This window comes from Panthera onca, chromosome B1, assembly GCF_046562875.1.
Source record: "Panthera onca isolate mPanOnc1 chromosome B1, mPanOnc1 haplotype 2, whole genome shotgun sequence".
Taxonomy (NCBI): domain Eukaryota; kingdom Metazoa; phylum Chordata; class Mammalia; order Carnivora; family Felidae; genus Panthera; species Panthera onca.
In genome coordinates, this window is record NC_138342.1 from 1,652,721 (window position 1) to 1,671,701 (window position 18,981).

Below are 18,981 nucleotides of genomic sequence, written 5' to 3' on the forward strand. Positions count from 1 at the left end.
TGCACACTGGTGTGCATTCTCTTCCTCTCAAAATAAACATTAAAAAAGAGAATGCTTGCTTCCTAAGAATATGCAAGTAAGGAAATGAGTTGCGTAGAGTATCCGGCAAAGTTCAGCGAAAGGGTTGAACTGAGTTCGTTGATGACAAAGGCGGCAGCACTTACCACCACCTTGATATCTTTGATTTTCAGGACTTGGAGATACCGGAAATATATCTGGCTGCAAATTGCCATGCTAGCAAGAGGATGAGTAACCAGTGGGTGTGAGAAGTTGTCGCCTTCCCTGCCAGCTCTGCACAGGTCCCATCCTTCTCTGGAGGGTGGAGCCAAAGGGCACCATGAGTACGGTGAGTTTTAACAGCACGTGATTTCATTTTATTTATTTATTTACTTTTAATTTTATTTTCAAGGCTGAGCAATTACCTCATTCCTTATGACACATTAACGGAAGTACCGTAAGGGTGCCTGTGAGTAAGCCTTGTTCTCAGAAGAATGTGTGCCGGACTTCTGGCAGCTGTGCGGCCTACTCGTCTTGGGGAGTCCGTTGTCTTGGGTGGGGTCCTGAAGACAAGGCTGAGAAGTAATAGTGGGGGTGGGGGGTGGGAATTGTACCAGGGCTCTGGTTTATTTAATCGTTTACAACCCAGTTTTCCATTTCCCTTCAGTTTCCTTCCCTTGTGTAGTTCTTGGTCCAGTGTGGGCATAATGGTAATGATCTCTTGTCAGAGTTTTCTGACACTCAGTGACCTAAGTCGGTAAGTCAGCATTACGACTGTTCAGAGCTTTGATCAGACTCAGAAGCAGTGCTGGTTTAGTGGAAGCAAGGGTCACCCGGAGCCCCTGGAGCTGCAGAGAGGATTCCCTGAAAGTCCCCCTCTGCAGTTTATTCCCCGCTGACAAAGCTGCTCATCTGATCTAAACTCAACCCAGTTGTTTTCTGAGATACTAAATTCATATCAGGTGGACCAGATGTGAAAAGACAGCCTCGTATTCTCTTTCCAGGTTCCAGAGGTGCTATGAATGTGGGGGCGGGATGAGACAACCACAGCTCCCAGGGTGAACAGTAGTAGAAATCCTGTAGATTCCTTTTGCTGCCCCTCCCCCAATGTCCATCTCCTCCTGGCCACTCCCAGTCCCTAGTATGCTCCAAGCCCTTTTGGTATTTACACACAAAAGGGCCTTTGTTTCCCTGGCCCACCCTCCTAAAAGGCAGACGTGACTTCCCACCTGGGTCCCTTGTCTGCAGATTGTCACTGCCCCTCCCTTGTTGGGAAACCAATGTCCTAAGCCTCCTCTAAGAAGCCCACACCTTGCCCAGGCAGGATCTGGACAGACAGAGCAATATAGATAGTCTCTTCTGTGATTGTGTGAAGAAGTTGGTTAAACTTCCCTTGGAACGGTGTAAATAACTTAGGTGATCAGTTTAAACTGGAGGCTGAGCCTCTCTGTTCGCCAGGAGGGGGAGAGCCACGATGAGAGTAATAGGACAGAGCGGAGTCTCTGCAAATGTCGTGGGGTTCTTGAGGCTGGCCCTGAGCTGATGTCCACCTGCTGCCTGCCCGCCGGTGAGGACGATTGGAGGAGGAGGTGGGAGCCCTACAAGGGGTCGGTCCTGATGTGGCCGTGCTGGCGGGATGAGGGGTCTCCTCGTCATGGAGGTGCCATCTGCATAGGTTCTGAAAGCTGTGTGAGAACTGGCCGAGTGAAGAGGGGAGGAATGGGTAGCCCAGGCACAGAGGGGCTTGAAGAGCTGCCAGGGAAGAGGACCGCTGTGGGGTGTAGGGTGGGGCGGGGGAGCGTTGAGCGTGCACATTGCGGCAGTAGCCATGATAGGTTCTTTCCATCACCTAGACCTTGGCCAGGGCCCATGGCTGCTGCCCGCCTCCGTCGGTGGAGACCAGAAACCATACAGGTAGCTGCAGGGGGGCACGGCGGTTCTGTTTACCAGCATCTGCTGAGAAATACTAGGCTCTTTCCAGAGGAAGGAAAATGCAAGGGCAACTTCAGAGAGAAAGAGGCACGAAGCAGCCCTGGGTGTTCTGGTGGCCGCTGGGGAAGCCTGTAGACTCCACTGAGGCCGGGGTGTCAGCTCCCTTGAGGGGCAGAGCAACTCCTCGCTGGAGAATTTTGAACTATTGCAGTGGCTTGTCTCCGGGCCCTCCTGGAGATGGCTCCTCAGATCCACTGAAAATTGCTAAACCCACATCTGATTTCTGACTCTCCTCAAGCTGCCATTTGCTACTGAGGAGCCGTTGGAACCCAGCAAGAGTCAGACATCTCTCTGTTGCCTAGCCAGTGAGCGTTGGGCCCAGTGATGGGTTCCCTTAGGTCTTGTGCAGATCTCACCAACAGTGTCCAGTCCATCCAGAGTTTCCAGAGACAGAATGCTTAGTAAGGTACGTAAGCAGTTAGGGTATTGTTGGCGTCTGGTGTCTGTGCACAGTACTTTGCGCACTCTGTCACCTAATCTGTGTGCCAGCTCTGCAAGGCTGGTACTGGGGAGGAGGAAGTTTAGACTGCCCCAGCTCACCCATTTTGAAGCATAGTGGGCCCAGTGCCGGTTAGAACCCAAAACACAGGGAGCCAGGATTGGTTGGGGCCATGCAGGGTGGGAACACAAGGTGACAGGGTCAGGTGAAAAGTTCTGTCTCTTTTGAGGAAGGCAGGCTGTATAGGGCATGTTCTCATCCTGTCTTTCAGGGCCATCCAGGTCAGAAAAGCTGGAGCTTACTGGTAAGCCAGCGCTCAGGGATGTGTGTGAGAAGAAGGCTGGTTCAGAGAGTATGGACTGCAGCTAGGCCAGCCGAGAGCCTGAGCTTTCCGGAAGGCAGGGCTCTTGGGCAGCCACTGGGAACTTTGATTCTTTGAGCTCTGGGGGTGATTGTTGGGGTGTAAACCATACTGAATAGTACTCTAAAGGTTAAAGGTTTTTGAAAGAAAAGACCCAGTTTCCACAGTGGATAGAAATGTGGGAAACTGAGGGCCTTTGGGTTGAAAAAAACAAAGAGGGCTCAATGGGACCAAACACAAATCCAAGGAAGATAGGTTTGTGACTTTTTTTGGTTAAAAGGAGGGATTTCTGGCCAAGCCTTGACCTGGATCAGAGGCTTCTATAGAGTGGTGTGGCATGTACTTTGGATAGACCAATAGTTTGATATAACAGAAGTTTTACTTTGTAGAATTCATATTCACTACGTGTTTGGTATTATTTCTCTCTAAATATTCAGTGATAGGAATGTCAGGTTTTGAAAGGACCCCCACCTCAGGCTGGCTCACTGGCCTCCTACTCTTCCTGATGAGTTGAGCCATTCCCATGTTGACCTTTTATTCTTGTTATGGAAATTGTGTCAGCAGCCAGAGCTCATGCGACTGTTTCTTTCCCTGGGTTACCCTCAGAGAAAGCGTCGTGGTGGGACAGTAAATTCTAGACAAGCCCAGAAGCGAACTCGGGAAGCAGCGTCCACCCCTGAGATGGCCTTGGAAGCAGAGCCCATAGAACTTGTGGAAAGCGGTAAGATGGCCAGGGACGCCGTGACCGGGGGCGGGGTGGGGGGGTGCTGGTGGGGGACGGTGTGCGTGGGTGAGTACAGCACTGCCGCCTCCCAGCTGTGGGGCCTGGTGGGAGCCACACCACCTGTGCGTGCCTCCGCTGCCCCCTCCGAAATGGGGTGCTCCTAGTACCGCTCGTACAGTTGTCCGCGAGGTCACTGAGATCAGTGCTTGTGAGAGAACGCTTGCTGTACGAGGGTTAGCTTCTGTCCGTGTGTCTGTAAGACCTACGCGACCCTGGACTCCGCCACTTGAGCCGCGGCTCAAAACCGGAAGCGCACTGGATCAAGAACTGCTTTGTGCGGTATCCGAAGGCCTCCACGGGTTCCGACGGCCTCTCGGCAGGGCTGACCTTCTGGGAACGTGCAGGGGGGTGAGACGGCCCTGGGCCCAGCTTTTCGACTCGAAACTGCATCTCCAATTTGCTCTGCCTCGTGAGGTTCTCCGATTTCCTTTTCTCTTTCTCTTTGAGATACAGAATTTTCCAAGAAGGCAGATCTGTTGACAGCTGCCTGTGTTGGAGTGGGCTGGTATAGGCAGAGGCCAGATTGATTTTTCCCCCCTTCTGCCTGCTGAGGGGGACGGCCAGTGGCCTGAGTTGAGTCCCTGTGCTCTGCATGTGTTAAGATTGATTTCGTGACTGCGAAGCTTGAAAACTGACATGTAGAGGCGCCTGGGTGGCTCAGTCGGTTAAGCGTCCGACTTCGGCTCAGGTCATGATCTCACGGTCCGTGAGTTCAAGCCCCGTGTCGGGCTCTGTGCTGACAGCTCAGAGCCTGGAGCCTGCTTCAGATTCTGTGTCTCCCTCTCTCTCTGACCCTCCCCCGTTCATGCTCTGTCTCTCTCTGTCTCAAAAATAAATAAACATTAAAAAAAAATTAAAAAAAAAAAAAAGAAAACGGACATGTAAAGGGAAGCAGCTTGTCTTGAGATACATTTCATGGGCCCTTCAGAGAAGTGAAATTCTCAGTATCGTCTCTGTGGCTCCTGAGTTTCACTTCTGTGAATTCCTAAAAGCCTGGAGGCTGAGACCCTGGCCCCCCTGCCATCCCCTCCCCTCTGTCCCAAAGTTGATGCCCCTGCATCTGAACTCTGCCATCATTCAGGAGAGGCTAGCGCCGGAGGCTCCTCGATCAGGACACTGACCACATGAGTGGTCTCTAGGGGCTCAGGGTCTCAGGCTTGACTGCTATTTGTTCCAGCCCTCCTCTCACCGCAGGCCACCTCAGCATGTGCACAGGGCCGTGTGCACAAGCTGCCCATTGGAGTCCGGCTCCTATTTATGGAGCCATAGATTGTGTCCATCAACACAGAAACAGTTCTGTGACCGAGAGCGTATCAGTATGTGGGCTGTTCTTTAAAAAGGAGGAGGTCAGGGGCACCTGGGGGGCTCAGTCGGTTAAGCGTCCGACTTCAGCTCAGGTCATGATCTCACAGTTCATGAGCTCGAGCCCTGAGTTGGGCTCAGTGCTGACAGCTCAGAGCCTGGAGCTTGCTTCAGATTCTGTGTCTCCCTCTCTCTGCTCCTCCCCCACTCCTCTCTCTCTCTCTCCCTCTCTCTCTCTCCCCCCCCCTCTCTCTCTCTCAAAAATAAATAAACATTAAAAAATTTATAGAAAGATCATTTCGTAAAAATTACATTGGATACAACCATATATTGTGGTCTTTATTCCTGTGAAACTTCTTAATATAAGAAAATAAAGCAAGTTGGAATATACTAAATGCATCACAAGTTACTGTCCCCAAACAAATACTTCTAAAAATCCTACTCCCATGCTTCTTAGTGCTGTAACAATAGAAGCAAAAATGATCCTAAATCTTCTTTTTTTAGTTTATATAAATGGAAGTTGTCGCCTGCCATTTGCTCCTTCCTGCCGCACAGAAATGCTGCTAACTGTTTGGGACGTGTCTTTTCCCACTTTGTCCTGTGCTCACGTGGACACTGCCATGTATCCTAGGGCTCAAGGGCAAGCTGCGGAACGGGCCCAGCCCATTTTGGCGTTTTGGGGTGCTAACAGATCAGTAAATACCTCCTTTGTCCCACTTGAGAGCTAAATGGAGGTGAAAACGTAACTGATGGGGGTGTGTGGCTGAGCCCGACAAGGTCTGTGGGTGGGTCCATCCCAAAGAGAAAGGCCCTGCGGTGAGCATGCCTGGTCCTGTCCCCACGTGTCCCCAGCACTCCCAGGTAGGTCACTGCCCCTCCCCTGTGCAGAGGCCGGTGGGGACACAGAGGCCTGGTTGTGTGGCGGGGGGGGAGGCCCCAGGGATAAAGGTGTGCATGCGCACAGACCTCACCCCTCGGTGCAGTCGTAAAAACTACACAGTGCCACTCAGCAACATTCTGGAAGGGCATTCATTGGCTGTCACCTCTGGAAAGGGGATAGGTCCTGAGGTTCTGCATTCTGTCCTTTGGTAGGGTTTAGCAGAGGTTTATACCTGTAATCGTTTCATGCTTAGAGCGGTGTGCCTTTACTTTTCTCCTAATGCTTGTTAAAATGCTTTGTTTTGAAGCTGGAGACGAAATAGTGGACCTGACCTGTGAATCTTTAGAGCCTGTGGTTGTTGACCTGACTCACAATGACTCTGTCGTGGTAAGTGTTGGAGCGGAGAGTCGCCTCTTCCTGGCTGCGGGCCCTGGGCCAGCGTCAACTTCAGAAGGCCTCGGTCACAAGTAGTGGCCTGTGCCGAAGAAGCCCGCGCACCCAGTGACTAGAGCCCAAGATAGAAGGTTGTTTCTGGAAAATCATTTGTTGTGGCTTTGCTGCCTGTGGACAGTAAATGTTTGTGACTGGGGCCTTTCTGCAGCTGGCACACAAGCCATGTGGGGAGAGCCCCGAGACCCCACCTCTGTAGGCCCCCCTTCCACCCTTGATACCAGCTGTGCGGCCTTAAGTTCCTCGGCCTCCTTCGCGTTGTGAGTGGGGATGTGTCACGGGCTTGTGTGCGTGTTCGGGTGGCTGGCACGTGGGGGTACCGGGCACACGTGGGTTTACACTTCACAGCTGGCGGGAACGAGATCTCTTCCGTTCCAGGAGGGCCCCCTCACGGGGTGCAGGTGCCCTGCACCGCTGCCTGCCGCCTCAGCTGTGTCAGGGCTCCAGGGAGGGCGGCAGCCTGCCTGAGCCCCCTTCCTGGGGCGCCAGCTACGGACCCTGGCAAAGAGCGCGCTCGCCTCTGTGGCCCTCGAGGAGGGAGACCTGGTCCGGGCGGCGGGCGTGCTGCGGAGTGGTCTGGCACGCCGCCTCCACCACGTGGGGGTGCACCGCTGTGTGTGGGTCCCGGCGGCTGCTCCGCCCCTGGCCCCGCATCCTGAGGCTGCGTTTGCCTCTCGGGGATGCCTCTAGCACCTTCTGTCCTGATAGGTACTTTGTGGAGTGGAGCGAGTGGGAGGCAGGCGCTGCCGCGGACTGGGCTCAGTAGCGGCTGAGTGTTCACCTGGCCTTGGGGCGCACTGATCCTGGGCTTATTCTGATTGTGCTTGGAACTTCAGAAGAAGGTTGCACTGAGAAGCTCCAGGACTTCTTTAAAAGGAAAAAAGGGCGACGAGGAGGAGCTGTCTTGACAGATTTAGAGGTTTAGACTCTGGCCTTGATTTAAAACCTATCCTGTGTTCCACACACACACATGCGCGCACACACACACCACCCATCCGAGAGGAGAGGCAGCTGTTCTTGCCGAGCTATTAAACGGCCTCCCACGGGTCCTGGATGCATGCGCAGGTGGGACGTCGGCTCCCAGAAAGGAGCCAGTAGTTCTCTGGAGATCAGTTGGAACTTTCTGAGACAGGTGGGGAGTAGGCTTAGCTGTCAGTAGTCTCTGCCTCGGCCCGATGGGTGTGTTTTTTGAGGTACGTACATGTACACAACTTGGCTGCTGGTCCCGCAGGCTCCCTGGGGTTCTGGAAGGATAGCTTCTTTTGGTGCCTTGGCTAAAGCATGCGGCCCAGTTGCTGATAGACACTTAGAAGCAGTGCCAAGTCCTTCTTTTCTGTGATACTCCTCCCCACCTGCAGCATGACAAGCCCTGGGGGGATAGCCGGGATCCTGCTCGACCTTCGTGCCCTCAAGGAGACGGTGATCAGCTTCTGTTGGGTGACACGCCAACATCATGAAGTCCCCTTTCATGCCTTGGGTATTTTTTTTTTTGCATGACTAGACTGCCCTCCCTACATGGGCTCCTTCGTGAGCTTTTCTGCTTTCTCTGTGTTTCCCTTGGCATGGAAAGTCCTCAGGAGACATGGAACAGGACTGTTAGGGTTGGGGGAGCTGTCCTAGGAGTGGATGGCAGGCCAGAGGCCAGCGATGGGGAGAGGGGGGAGCGGGCCTGGGAGTTGGGAGTCCTGGTTTTCTGGTCCCAGATGTACTGGTCATTTTGGTCCTGGGACTTGACTTAACCGTGGTCGCAGTGTTCCCAGCCATAAAATAATGGTTTGGGACTTTATAGCACTCTTCATTCTAATTATTCTCTACTTTTTGTTGTACATTTTAATAAATTCAAATGCCAGTTTTTAACATGTAAGGCTGAAGTTCTTGCTCTAAGCAGATCTACATGGGAAACCTAATTGTATTAACTCAGGACAAGATGAATTGTAAGTTCAGGGTGATCTCAGGCCTCCCCTGCAGGAGAATGTGAATGGATAAATGTATCTGTTCCCAAATTGGGGTGATCTTCCCAGTTCTACCGGAATCTGGGAACAGGCCAGGTGTACCTCTTCTGCCTTGCTGGGAGTAGCTAGTTCCATATCTTGAAGACCAGAGTCTCTGCTTACCTGGGTCCAGGCACGGCTTCAGAATGTCGGGGAGCCCTCTGATGAGAGATTTCACAGAGACTGGATTTTTCCAACTCTAAAACCCCAGAGCCTCCAAAACCGCCAGTGAATTAAGAGAACTAAAAAATGCTGTAAGGTACAATAAGACTTAGTCCATCTCTGCTTAGATATTTTTTTCTCCAAACCAGCTTTTATTTTGGGCAATGCATACCCAAAAAAGGCCGTCACTGCTGGATCCCAGGGCATGTGTATCTTTGATGTTTACCAGATTAATGCCTCTTTTCCAGAGGGGCTCTGCTAGTTGACGTTCTTGCCAGTGTTCGAGGGGCCTCTGTCTCCACGTGCTTGCCGCCGCTTTGCTTCCAGTCATGGGAACCTGGGAGTTTCCTGTGTGGCTTTAACGTGTATTTCCTTGATTCTTCTTAGGGTTGAACACTTTTTCATGTTCATTAGTGGTTCATTTTCCTCTTTTGTGAAGTGTCTGTAAAAATCTTTTTTTTTTTTTTTTTTAATTTTTCGTTAATGTTTTTATTTATTATTGAGACAGAGACACAGCACGAGTGGGGGAGGTGCAGAGAGAGAGGGAGACACAGAATCAGAAGCAGGCTCCAGGCTCTGAGCTGTCCGCACAGAGCCCGACGCGGGGCTCAAACTCATGGACCGCGAGATCATGACCTGAGCCGAAGTCGGACGCTCAACCGACTGAGCCACCCAGCTGCCCCTGTAAAAATCTTTTTACCCACACGTTGTACATACAACTTTTACAATAGCTGGAGAAATTGATCTAGAACAGAGCAACTCCTTGTCTTCTCCCCATTCCTTGCCCCCATTTGGTTGTCTGCCTTGTGGGGTTTTTTAGACCTCATTTTTATTTTTATTTTATTTTATTTTTTTTTAAGTAGGCTCAACTCCCAACGTGGGGTTTGAATTCAAAAGCTGGAGCTCAAGAGGCACATACTCTACCATTTGAGCCAGCCAAGCACCCCTTCCTGCTTTATTTTGTTTTACAAGTGACAAATATGAGCTTGCCGTTAGGTTTTCTGTCTTCTCAAATGTTTGCCTTTTTGATTTATGTAAAGAGGTTCTTAATTTTAATAGTTGGATTTATCAATTTGCTGAAGAAAATTTCATATAAAAATGTTGCTGTATTCTGACAGTTACTGTTTTGCCTTCTGCAAGTAGGTCTGTAACCCACGTGAATTGCCTTTCGTGTGTGGTTCTAGGGGGGCGTCTTTAGCCCCTCTCAGTAAAGTCTTACAGTGTTCCTTTTAGTTCTGCAAGTCTTTTGTTAGAAGAGTTACTCCTAGATACATGCAATATTAGGAAACTACTAAAAATGGTATAAAGTTTCTTTCTCTTTTTTGTTATTTGCTAATTGATTTTATCTATTGACTTTTCTCAGTCTAGCAATTCTTAATCTGTAAGTCTTTTAGATTTCTGTATGCACAGAACAAATTTTGGTTCTTTTCTACTTTTTTTTCTTACCTTAACACCCTGGCGAAAGAAAATTCAGCACTGGCTGAATAAAAATGGTGACAGTCCCGGACATTCTTGTCTCATCCCAAATCCGAAGGAATCTTGTCAGACTTCAACCATTAAATAAGCCCTCTGCGGTAGGTTTTGTTGCTGCTGTTCACGTCCTTTACAGATTGGAGAAATTCCCATTTCCTGTTGGTCTGCAAGTTTTGTCATGAATCATGTACTGAATTTTAACACTTCATAGAAGGATAATTTTTCCCCTTTCATATGTTGAAGTGGAGAAGTCAAGAATTTCATTGGTTTTCTCCATTGGTTTTCTCTGTGCACCATCAGCACAGAGCCCAATGTAGGGCTTGAACTCATGAACCATGAGACCACGACCTGAGCCAAAACCAAGAGTCAGATGCTTGACTGACTGAGCCACTCAGGTGCTTCACATTGATATTAATGTTAAACCAACTAAATATTGTGGATGTGATATTTTCTTTTTATATATTGCCAGATTCTGTTTGCCAATATTTTATATATACGATTTTTGCACCTTTTTAAAGTTTTTTTATTTTTTAGAGAGAGAGAGAGAGTGGGGGTGGGGACAGAGGGAGACACAGGCTTCAAGCTCTATGAGCTGTCAGCACCGAGCCAAGGTGGGGCTCGAACTTAACGAACTGCGAGATCATAACCTGAGCCAAAGGTCGATCTGTCTAAAATTTTCACTTTTATTGGTATAAATTTATTTGTAATGTCTTAATGTTCTGTGGAATCTGTAGTGATGTCTCCTTTTCCATTTCTGATTTCAGTTATTTGTGTTTTCTGTCTTTTTAGATTAGTATCACCAGAGGTTTATTAGATCTTTCAGAGAACCAACTTTTAGCTTTGTGGATCCTTTCTCTTGTAAGTTTTTTTCATTCATGGTTGCTTCTTTCTTTGAGTTTATTTTGCTGTCTTTCTAACTTACTAATTTTCATCATTTCTTTTCCAGTAAATGCATTTAAGATTATACTTTTTAAGCTATATCCTACAAATTTTGTTATTAGTATTTTACATTCAATTCAACATATTTATCAAACTTGTTTTTTAACTTTGAAACATTGGGGATTTTCTTTATTTCCTTTGTTGTTGTTACTGATTCTTTGAATTACTGCATTATTGGTCAGAAAAAACATTCCATGTGTCAGTTCTTTGGTAATTCCTGAGACTTGCTTTGAACCTGGCCTGCACAAAGCAGCTGGCCTTCCCTAGATAACCTGCCTGGGCTTTGGTTTCTCTGTGAGGCTTTCAAATGTAGGCTTCAATTTATTTTATTTTATTTTTTTAATTTAATGTTTATTTTTGAGAGAGAGACAGAGTGTGAGCCAGGGAGGGGCAGAGGGGAAGGAAGACACAGAATCGGAAGCAGGCTCCAGGCTCCGAGCTGTCGGCACAGAGCCCAATGCGGGGCTTGAACTCAAAAACCATGAGATCATGACCTGAGCTGAAGTCAGACGCTTAACCGACTGAGCCACCGAGGAGTTCCAGGCTTCAATTTTTCAAGAATCTTCTGTATTTTTTTTTCCTCTGGATTAATTGTATTGCCTTTAGTTTGAACAAATAATTTTTTTGGGATATATCTTTTTTTAAAAGTATGTATGTTTTATCTTGTTTTGGTGGTTTTCAGTGGGAAATTTGGTGGAAATACTAGCCTGCCATTTATTGGAAACCTCTGCTCGTATTTTCCATCCTTCTGCCTTCTTAGCTGGGGTAGTAGGTGAGTTCAGGTTTTCAGGGCACTTTTCTTTTAAAGTCAGGTTGGTTTCCCTGAAATCTCTTTGTGATGTGTTTCCATGGTGTGCCTATGAGTCACACTATTCGTGTTACACTCCATACCTGCCTATTTTCATTCATGAGACTGGAAAGAATCTGCTTAACTGAAGCTCCCTTGCAGGCAGGGACAGAGTCCTGTCCATCTCTAGGGGAATAGTCAAGGGCCCGAGGGGCACCTGGTGACTTCATAATCGTGTAAGAAAGAAGGGCTGGCCACCATGGCCAGGACCGGGGGAATTGGTTGTCTGTGGTGCTGGAGGGGCTGCTTACTGTGACTGCGATGTTCGTGGCAGGCCCGGTGTTCCTGGGCCTCCCGGCAGGGCCGCACTAACAAATCCGTCACTGCGGGCTGCGTGCAGCGGTTGGATCCAAAGAGCAGCTGCTTTCGTGCGCAGTGGGTGGAGGTGGCTGTTTTCCCCAGTACAGCAGCATGCCAAGTGGGGAGGCTGCCTGAAGCAAGCGGCTTGCTAAGCTCTTGGCCGCGTACGCATTCTTAGAAATGCCAGGGCTCCACTTGCATGCAGAGGACCCCAGGCTGCCTGTCTCAGTCCCGTTATTTCACCCAGCGTATTCTTGCAGCCCCCGGAGGTGCCTAGAATGCCAGGGGTTGCGTCTACTGGTAGAAGGAGGGCTTGACCAGAAGCCTGTGACATGGGTGTCCGCACTTGTGGGTGTTCTAAGGCCCACCTGTGCTTCAGAAACTCAAAGGGCCTTCGCGTGACTGGCCTGGAGTCCGTGTGCCCTGGTGTGAAAGCAGGCGGCAGCGGGGGTCTGCTGTGGGTTGTTCGTACTCCGGATGCCTCACTTGTCTCTCAGCGCTCTGCCCTGTGCTTTATTCCACAGTCAAGAATGGGAAGCCAGACCCAAAGGTGAAGCAGGCTGTGGGAGGCCACTTGCCACAGTACTGACTCAGCTGTTCAGACCAGGGGGTTGGGGGGTTGGTGTTTTGTTGCTTTTAAAGGCCTCTTGGCCACATGAGAGGCTCCAGAGCTGCCCTCCTCTCCCCACCAGGCAAGCGCTGTGTGACCTGCAGGGCCACAACTATGAGGAAGGGCCATTCCAGGGTGCTCGCAGGCACCTTAAAGGGGTTCTGGAATTTGATATGGTTCAGCTGCTGGCTGGCCCAAGCACCAGGCATAGTGTCTCATGTCCCTCAGCCAGGCTGTGGTGCCATTGTTTTCTGCCCTTTGGGCAAGAAGCTTCATCTCTGAGGTTTTCTGTTGAGAATGGGGACCGAGTCATCACCAGTGAGGGGAGCTCTCTGGCCACTGTGTATTCGTTTACCCAGTGGTTAGGTAAGGAACACCTGTCCTGAGCCTTGGACTAGGCAGCTGTATGTACCTCCCCAGAGGCTGACGTTTGGCCTGAGCTTGGCACTCCCTGCAGGTGAGCTGGGTCTGACTCACAAGAGCCTGTGGAGACGTGGCTCCCACACACTGGTTTCCCGGGAGCCAGTGACGCCATATTTCTTCCAGGTGTGTCCACACTTAATCGAATGACCCATCTTGGCAAAGGAAGCGAGGCAGTGTTGGGGTGCTGGAAAGCTGGGATTGTCCCTGCCCACAGCAGATTTTCCTTCTGTTCTTGGTTAAATTCAGAGCTCCCTTTCTGTAGACTTCATGGGGACTGCACCTCCTGTCAGCCCAAGCTTTTTTTCTAGTAAATATCCCAATAATGAGATTGACGGTCCCCCACTTTGATAGTTCCGCAGTCCAGCCTCCTCTAGGGAGAGGTGGGGGTGCCTTCAGTAGTAATGTGGGTTATGTTCTCATCCGCAAAATGAAGATCTTTATGCTTAGACCCTCCTTTCTGGGATGGCTACTTGTATCTGTCATGGTTCAGGTTGGAAAACTGAATCCGCTCTAGTTCTAAAGCATAAATGGATTTTAATACATGGGAGGAGATGCTTCTTGGTGTTGAAAGGGCTGGAGGAGCAGGACTCTAGGAATAACCCCAGACATCTTGGCCTTGACCCACCATGGGACCGTTACCTCCGCCCCAAGCAGAGGGTCAGGAGATGGGAGCCATCACCTGCACTGATCTCCTTGGGTTCAAGGAACCAATACCTTAACCCCTTGCTAGGGAGGAGGGGCCTGGGCCAAGGACACTGCGGCCTGGGCCAGGACTGCCTGTTGATATTGCCAGCCGTGTCCATCTCCAGCGGCTGAAATTGGTGCTGTCTCACTGGTGGAACTTAGTTTGTGTCCAGAATCCCTGCCACGAGGAGTTGGGATGGAAAGAGCTTCTGGTTTCTGCAGGGCAGGACAGCATGCCCTCTGCCATGGTGTCGGCCGAAGAGAGGTGGGCAGTGGGGCTTTCCTGAAATAGGTTATGGCCTGTGACGAACAAGAGGAAGAGGTGTGCCACTGGTGACACCGTAGACAGACAGGTATAGGAGCTCAGAGAGGGTTGAAGCCATGGGGTATGAAACTATCGTAGCATAGTAATCCTAGTGTGAGTTCTGCTGAGTAGCCGATGGCGGCCTCAGGTTCTCAGTAACTCGTGTGTGTTTCTGGAGAACCTGGAGTCAGGGTGGTCTCAGCCCTTCGTGTGCCACTCGTTAGTCCCTGCACGCCCTGCTCTGTTTAATTACTTGATTATATCCCAGCATAAGTACTGCACACCCTCCTCCCAGTAAAGGTTCATGGAACAAGATGCTTGTCACTGGCCCACCGGACAAGGAGAGCGTACGGACCTAGTCCTGGGCTCCGTGTCCGCGGTGAGCTGGGGGCGCTGGTGCCTCTGTTCTCCAGAAGAGAAAGCCAGCAGCTCCCACATGGTGAGTAACTTTTAGGTCACGAGGCTGGCAGCTCCGACTCACTCGGCGTGTGGCAGGCCGAGGCACACAGCGTGCCAGCTGCCAGGAGGCGGAGGCGCCCAGGATGCACCTTACTGGAGGGGAGGTGTCCAGACCTCCCGTCAGTGCTGGGCAGAGGCAGGCCCTCTCCTTGCACCTGTCCCATCCCCTGGGGTGGGGAGGCTTTACTGATCCCCTGAGGATTTTTGCATTTGAAATAAGAAATGCTTCAATTGTGTCATTTAAGATAAGTTTTTTTGAAATATACAGAGTATTTTATGTCGTACTGATGTTCCTTTTCTCTTTTGTTTTCCTCCGTTTTAATAGATTGTTGATGGTAAGTGGTTTCCTCTCTTTCATTGGGTTTGGGTGCAGAACTGATGTGGGTGAGGGGTGTAACGCCAAAGGCCTTGCCAGGCCTGTGGGTGTGAGAATGCCAGGCGGGAAGACCCCTGCAGTCAGTGCCCTGTGCTCGCTGAGAAGACAGTACCCCTAGGGTGGAGCTGTGGTCCCATCGGAGTTTAGAGAAGGCTGACCGCCTTGGACTCCCCACTGCTCAGGCACCTGCTCGTGGCAGAGGTGGGGCTCCTCCTGGGAAGACCGGAAGGTGGCCTCTGTATAGCTGGGCAGGACCTTCTGGGTGTGGTGCTGTGCCTCTCGGGTTGGCGCTGGCCTTTCCCGGTGGGAAGGGAGTGGTGAGGTGATGGGGCTGGCGACCCTGCCCTGAGTGTGGACTCCTCTCTTAGAAAGGAGGCGGCCGAGGAGGAACGCCAGACGGCCACGCCAGGACCATGCCGACAGCTGTGTGGTGAGCAGTGATGACGAGGAGGTGTCCAGGGACAGAGATGTATACGTGACCACCCACACTCCTAGACACGCCAGGGAGGAGGCAGCCGCAGGACTCAGGTGCCAGCCCCCACCAGCCTGCTTCCTCACCAGAAGCCTCTGGCCCCGTGGGTCCCCTCGTCCCCTGGAGAGGGGAATCCTCTCTCCCCCCACCTCCATTTCTCAGGGGGTAGACCATTGGAAATACTGGACCTTGCCCAAGCTCTGTGAGCCCATGGCTTGAGAAAGTCTTCTTGGAGCAGCTGCCCAGCAGCTGGGGACAGGCGGGGCTGGATTCAGAGCTGGTTCAGCCATTCCTGGAGGGACGAGGGTGTGCCCGGCATGGGCAGGGTGGGTGTGGACATCCCTGGGCCACCTGCTGTGAAGGACAGATCCAGTGGCTTCCCGTGTCCTGCACTAGGAATGCTCAGAGGGGCTGAGCACAGCCCCTGCCCCAGATGGGGAGGCAGAGAGTACAGCCTGGGTCGGGGAGGACAGGCGTCTTCTCTTGTTCCCCTCTCGCCTCCCTGCTGCGCCCCCCTTGGGGCAGCTGGCCTTCTTGGGGGGCTTCCGATGCCTGTGCTAAGGGGGGATCTGGGCTGCTTCTGTGAAGCCACTCTGAGGGATTGAATGGTGGGGGTTGCTGAGGAACTGACCCGAAGCCCTGTGATTGTAGGCCCTCTGGTACTGTCAGCTGTCCGATCTGCATGGACGGGTACTCTGAGGTAAGCCGGCTCTGCCGTGTCTTCCTGGCTCCTGGTGTCCACACTGCTTCAGTGGAAGAAGTGGGCGGAGAGGATCTTCTCGTTAGGTGGCATTTGACACCTCTGTTCTGCAGTCCGGCGTGGCCGCTGTGTGTGGCCTGTCACACATCTGTGTGTGAGGGGAGAACGTGCCGGCTTCTCTTTGGGCCCTGCAGCCTTCAGCCCTGGCCCCCGTTGAGCACACCAGTCCTGTGTGTTTCCTGTCCCAGCCTAAGCAGAAGCTGCCGGTATTTCCCGTGGCCCCTGCGCCCCCCAGCACCTCCCTGTGTGCCCGCACGGCAGCCCTGGGCCTCAGCAGGCCTGTGGATGCGGGCACCTGGGGTCCCTGCAACCCTTGGGTGGCTGCTGCCGGGAGAGTGGCTCCCGCCTCTGCCCTGGGCCTTAGAGACCCTGTCGTAGTCGCCTGACGCTGCAGGGCGAGTAGGTGTGTTCAGTCCTGCAGAGCTGCCCAGCCCTTCTTCCCCTTGTCACAGCAGAAGTGGGGCTCTCTGCCGCTGTGGGACCAGGGCACACGTGAAGGCTGTTCCTTCTTGTGTTTTCTAGATTGTACAGAACGGACGTCTCATCGTTTCTACAGAATGCGGCCACGTCTTTTGTAGCCAGTGCCTCCGTGACTCCCTTAAGAATGCTAACACTTGCCCAACTTGCAGGAAAAAGATCAACCACAAACGATACCACCCCATTTATATATGAAGTGTGGAGAGTGTCAGGAGAGGCAGACGGACAGACAGCCGGGCTAGGTCCTCCACTAAGCCTTTCATGGCTTCTCTGCCTCAATTTCCTGAGCTCAGAAAGACTATTTCAGAGCCAACGTCTGATATGTAAACTGCTCTTTTGTTTCAAACCCGCTCTTAAACCCTTTCATTACCTCCGGTTTACTGCGGTGGAGCTGGAGCCAGGGCCCAGGCGGGGGCCCCCACCTCTGCCCCCCGGGCATCCTGGTTCCAGGGTAGGAAAGAGGGAGTTAGGCACATCGGAGTTGAGAATCGTGGTTCCAGCCTCTCTCTGGAGCCTGCATGTCTGCCAAGAAATTTTCCCCTTTTGGAAAGTCCGCCCCAGCTTCCTCCTGGCAGTGTCATCAAGGGGCTGGCCCGGCTCTCCCAGGCGGGCTCTGTCGTCCCTGGCGTCAGTCCGCCTCGGCGACCGAGCTAGACCAGGTCCATCTGGCCCGAGGACCACAGGTGTGAGCACAGCCCTAGAGAGACCCACCACCGGGCGTTTTTCTTCCCTGGCGAGTCTGGGGTGCCCCGTGACTCCACCCACACCTCAGCAGTGATGTGCGGGATGCTGCAGACCAGGAGACTCTCTACAGGGCAACTCCTGGTTTCCTAAGAACGAAATGTGCAATAAAGCCTGTTCTTTGCCTACTTTCCAGCAGCACAGGAGATGTAGCACTGTTAGCGTCCCCTCAGAGGCCTCCTGTTGCCCGTGGAGCGGTGCCTGTCACATCCCGTCCTATTCGCCACCTGTTCTCAGGAACTTAGCCCGTGCCCCATAGTTTTTCACCTGGTGCAGGCCGTGCAAGGTATATAGGGCAGACATGTGGTTGGATATCCTCTCTCTTTTCCGATCAGATCTGTCCTGTGTTCGCCACATGCCCTCTGGTCCTCAGTTCCCACTGCCTAATGTCCACTCGAGTGTAAAGACAGAGCTGGTGGCAGTACGTGAGGCCTTACCAGCCACCCACATCCCTGCTGTTGTCCAAGTCAGCTCCCCTGAGTTTCAAAGAGTTCGGCCCACCTGATACTAGTTGGGCTCTGCCTTGGCTTTCACCCATACCCCCCACATCGGCTGACATTCATTTCAGAAGCTGCTCTTCTGACCTTTCGGGCTTTTGACTGCTCCATAGGTTTGGTTGGCAAAGTATGGCGGCCTCTTCTCCACAAGCGACCCAGATAACACGCTCTGCTCAGCTCCCTCGGTGTGAACATCTTGGTCCTCAAGGAGGCAACAGGGTGACCTGACTGCCCCTCACGGCACAGGGCCTGGGGGCGGCCAGCAGGGGAGAGGCCTTGCTGCGGCCGCCCGCCTTGGCCTCTGCACCCTCCTCAGAGGGCTTCTAGCCAAACCACCAGCCTCTTCGTGTGAAACAGCTGCAAGGTGGGGAAGGGGCCTTCTCTGGCTTTGCTAGCAATAACTGACCTTCAGTTTACCCTTCTGAAGGAGCAGGGACTCGGCACGGAATTCACTTTAAACGGGGCTGAAGGAGTGTCCCTCCTCTGTGTGAAAAAAAATTTGTTTTATTCTTCATTCTGACTTTTAACTATTTGGCTCACTTCTGGTTAATTTGGATGAAAGTAATAATTTTCTACTTGGAGTCAAGGAGGGCAGGACGTCAGTTCCCATCGGCCTGATGCTGGGTGTGTCTGCCCTCTGATTGGACATCATTGCCTTTAAGTTCCTCTGGGCTTCATGGAACCTCTTTTGTTCTGTGCCAACAGTGCCCAGACTTCAGAACCCAGGACGACCGTGCAGCCCAAATCTCCTTTAAGTTTTGTGCTTAAGGACAAATGGTTGATTATTAGGTTGTATTCCTTCATACTAAATTGGGAAAGATGTTTAGTTTCTACTATTCAGAAACTGCAAAATAGGTTGGTAAGAAAAAGAACCATTTTCCTTTCTTCATTGTACATAGTTCAGATCTTTCTTTGTTACATTTAAACTATATCCATGTACATCAGTCTGTTTTTGACTCCTCTACTAGTGTTACAGATGGAAATAAAATCATTAATTTGAACCAGATCTCTTTAGTGCATTCATTTGCTCTTTGGGATGGATTTTCTCCCCCTTTGTGCAAGATGTGTGATTCCTGTCTGCCTCAGGTTTAGCCTGTTCTGTCCACATGTGCAGGAAAGTTGTTTGTGTGGCTACCGATCCAGAAACCAGCAGGCCAGACCAGAGGTCATTCCTGGGAGTGGAACCACAAGCCCAAGCCCTGGAATCCTTGATCAGGCAGGATTAATCTGCACCTCTGCTCTAGGAAACGTGGCTGGCTGC

At 51.5% G+C, this 18,981-nt stretch overlaps 1 protein-coding gene across 4 annotated transcripts in view; it reads left to right on the forward strand.

Moving 5' to 3' along the window:
* Positions 1-18,726, forward strand: part of RNF4 (ring finger protein 4) — a 31,311-nt gene extending 12,585 nt beyond the window's left edge. For 2 of the 4 annotated variants that reach the window (XM_060655549.3, XM_060655550.2), the window contains exons 2-8: positions 192-346; positions 3,396-3,510; positions 6,063-6,142; positions 14,723-14,732; positions 15,142-15,301; positions 15,897-15,945; positions 16,528-18,726. In XM_060655549.3, the coding sequence (XP_060511532.1) occupies positions 338-346; positions 3,396-3,510; positions 6,063-6,142; positions 14,723-14,732; positions 15,142-15,301; positions 15,897-15,945; positions 16,528-16,677 (573 nt within the window). In that variant the 5' untranslated portion in view covers positions 192-337 and the 3' untranslated portion in view covers positions 16,678-18,726. Of the gene's footprint in view, positions 1-191; positions 347-3,395; positions 3,511-6,062; positions 6,143-10,620; positions 14,733-15,141; positions 15,302-15,896; positions 15,946-16,527 lie in introns of those variants that run through there. The other 2 variants (XR_009616591.3, XR_014137564.1) reach the window with 2 other exon arrangements.
* Positions 18,727-18,981: the final 255 nt, after the last annotated feature.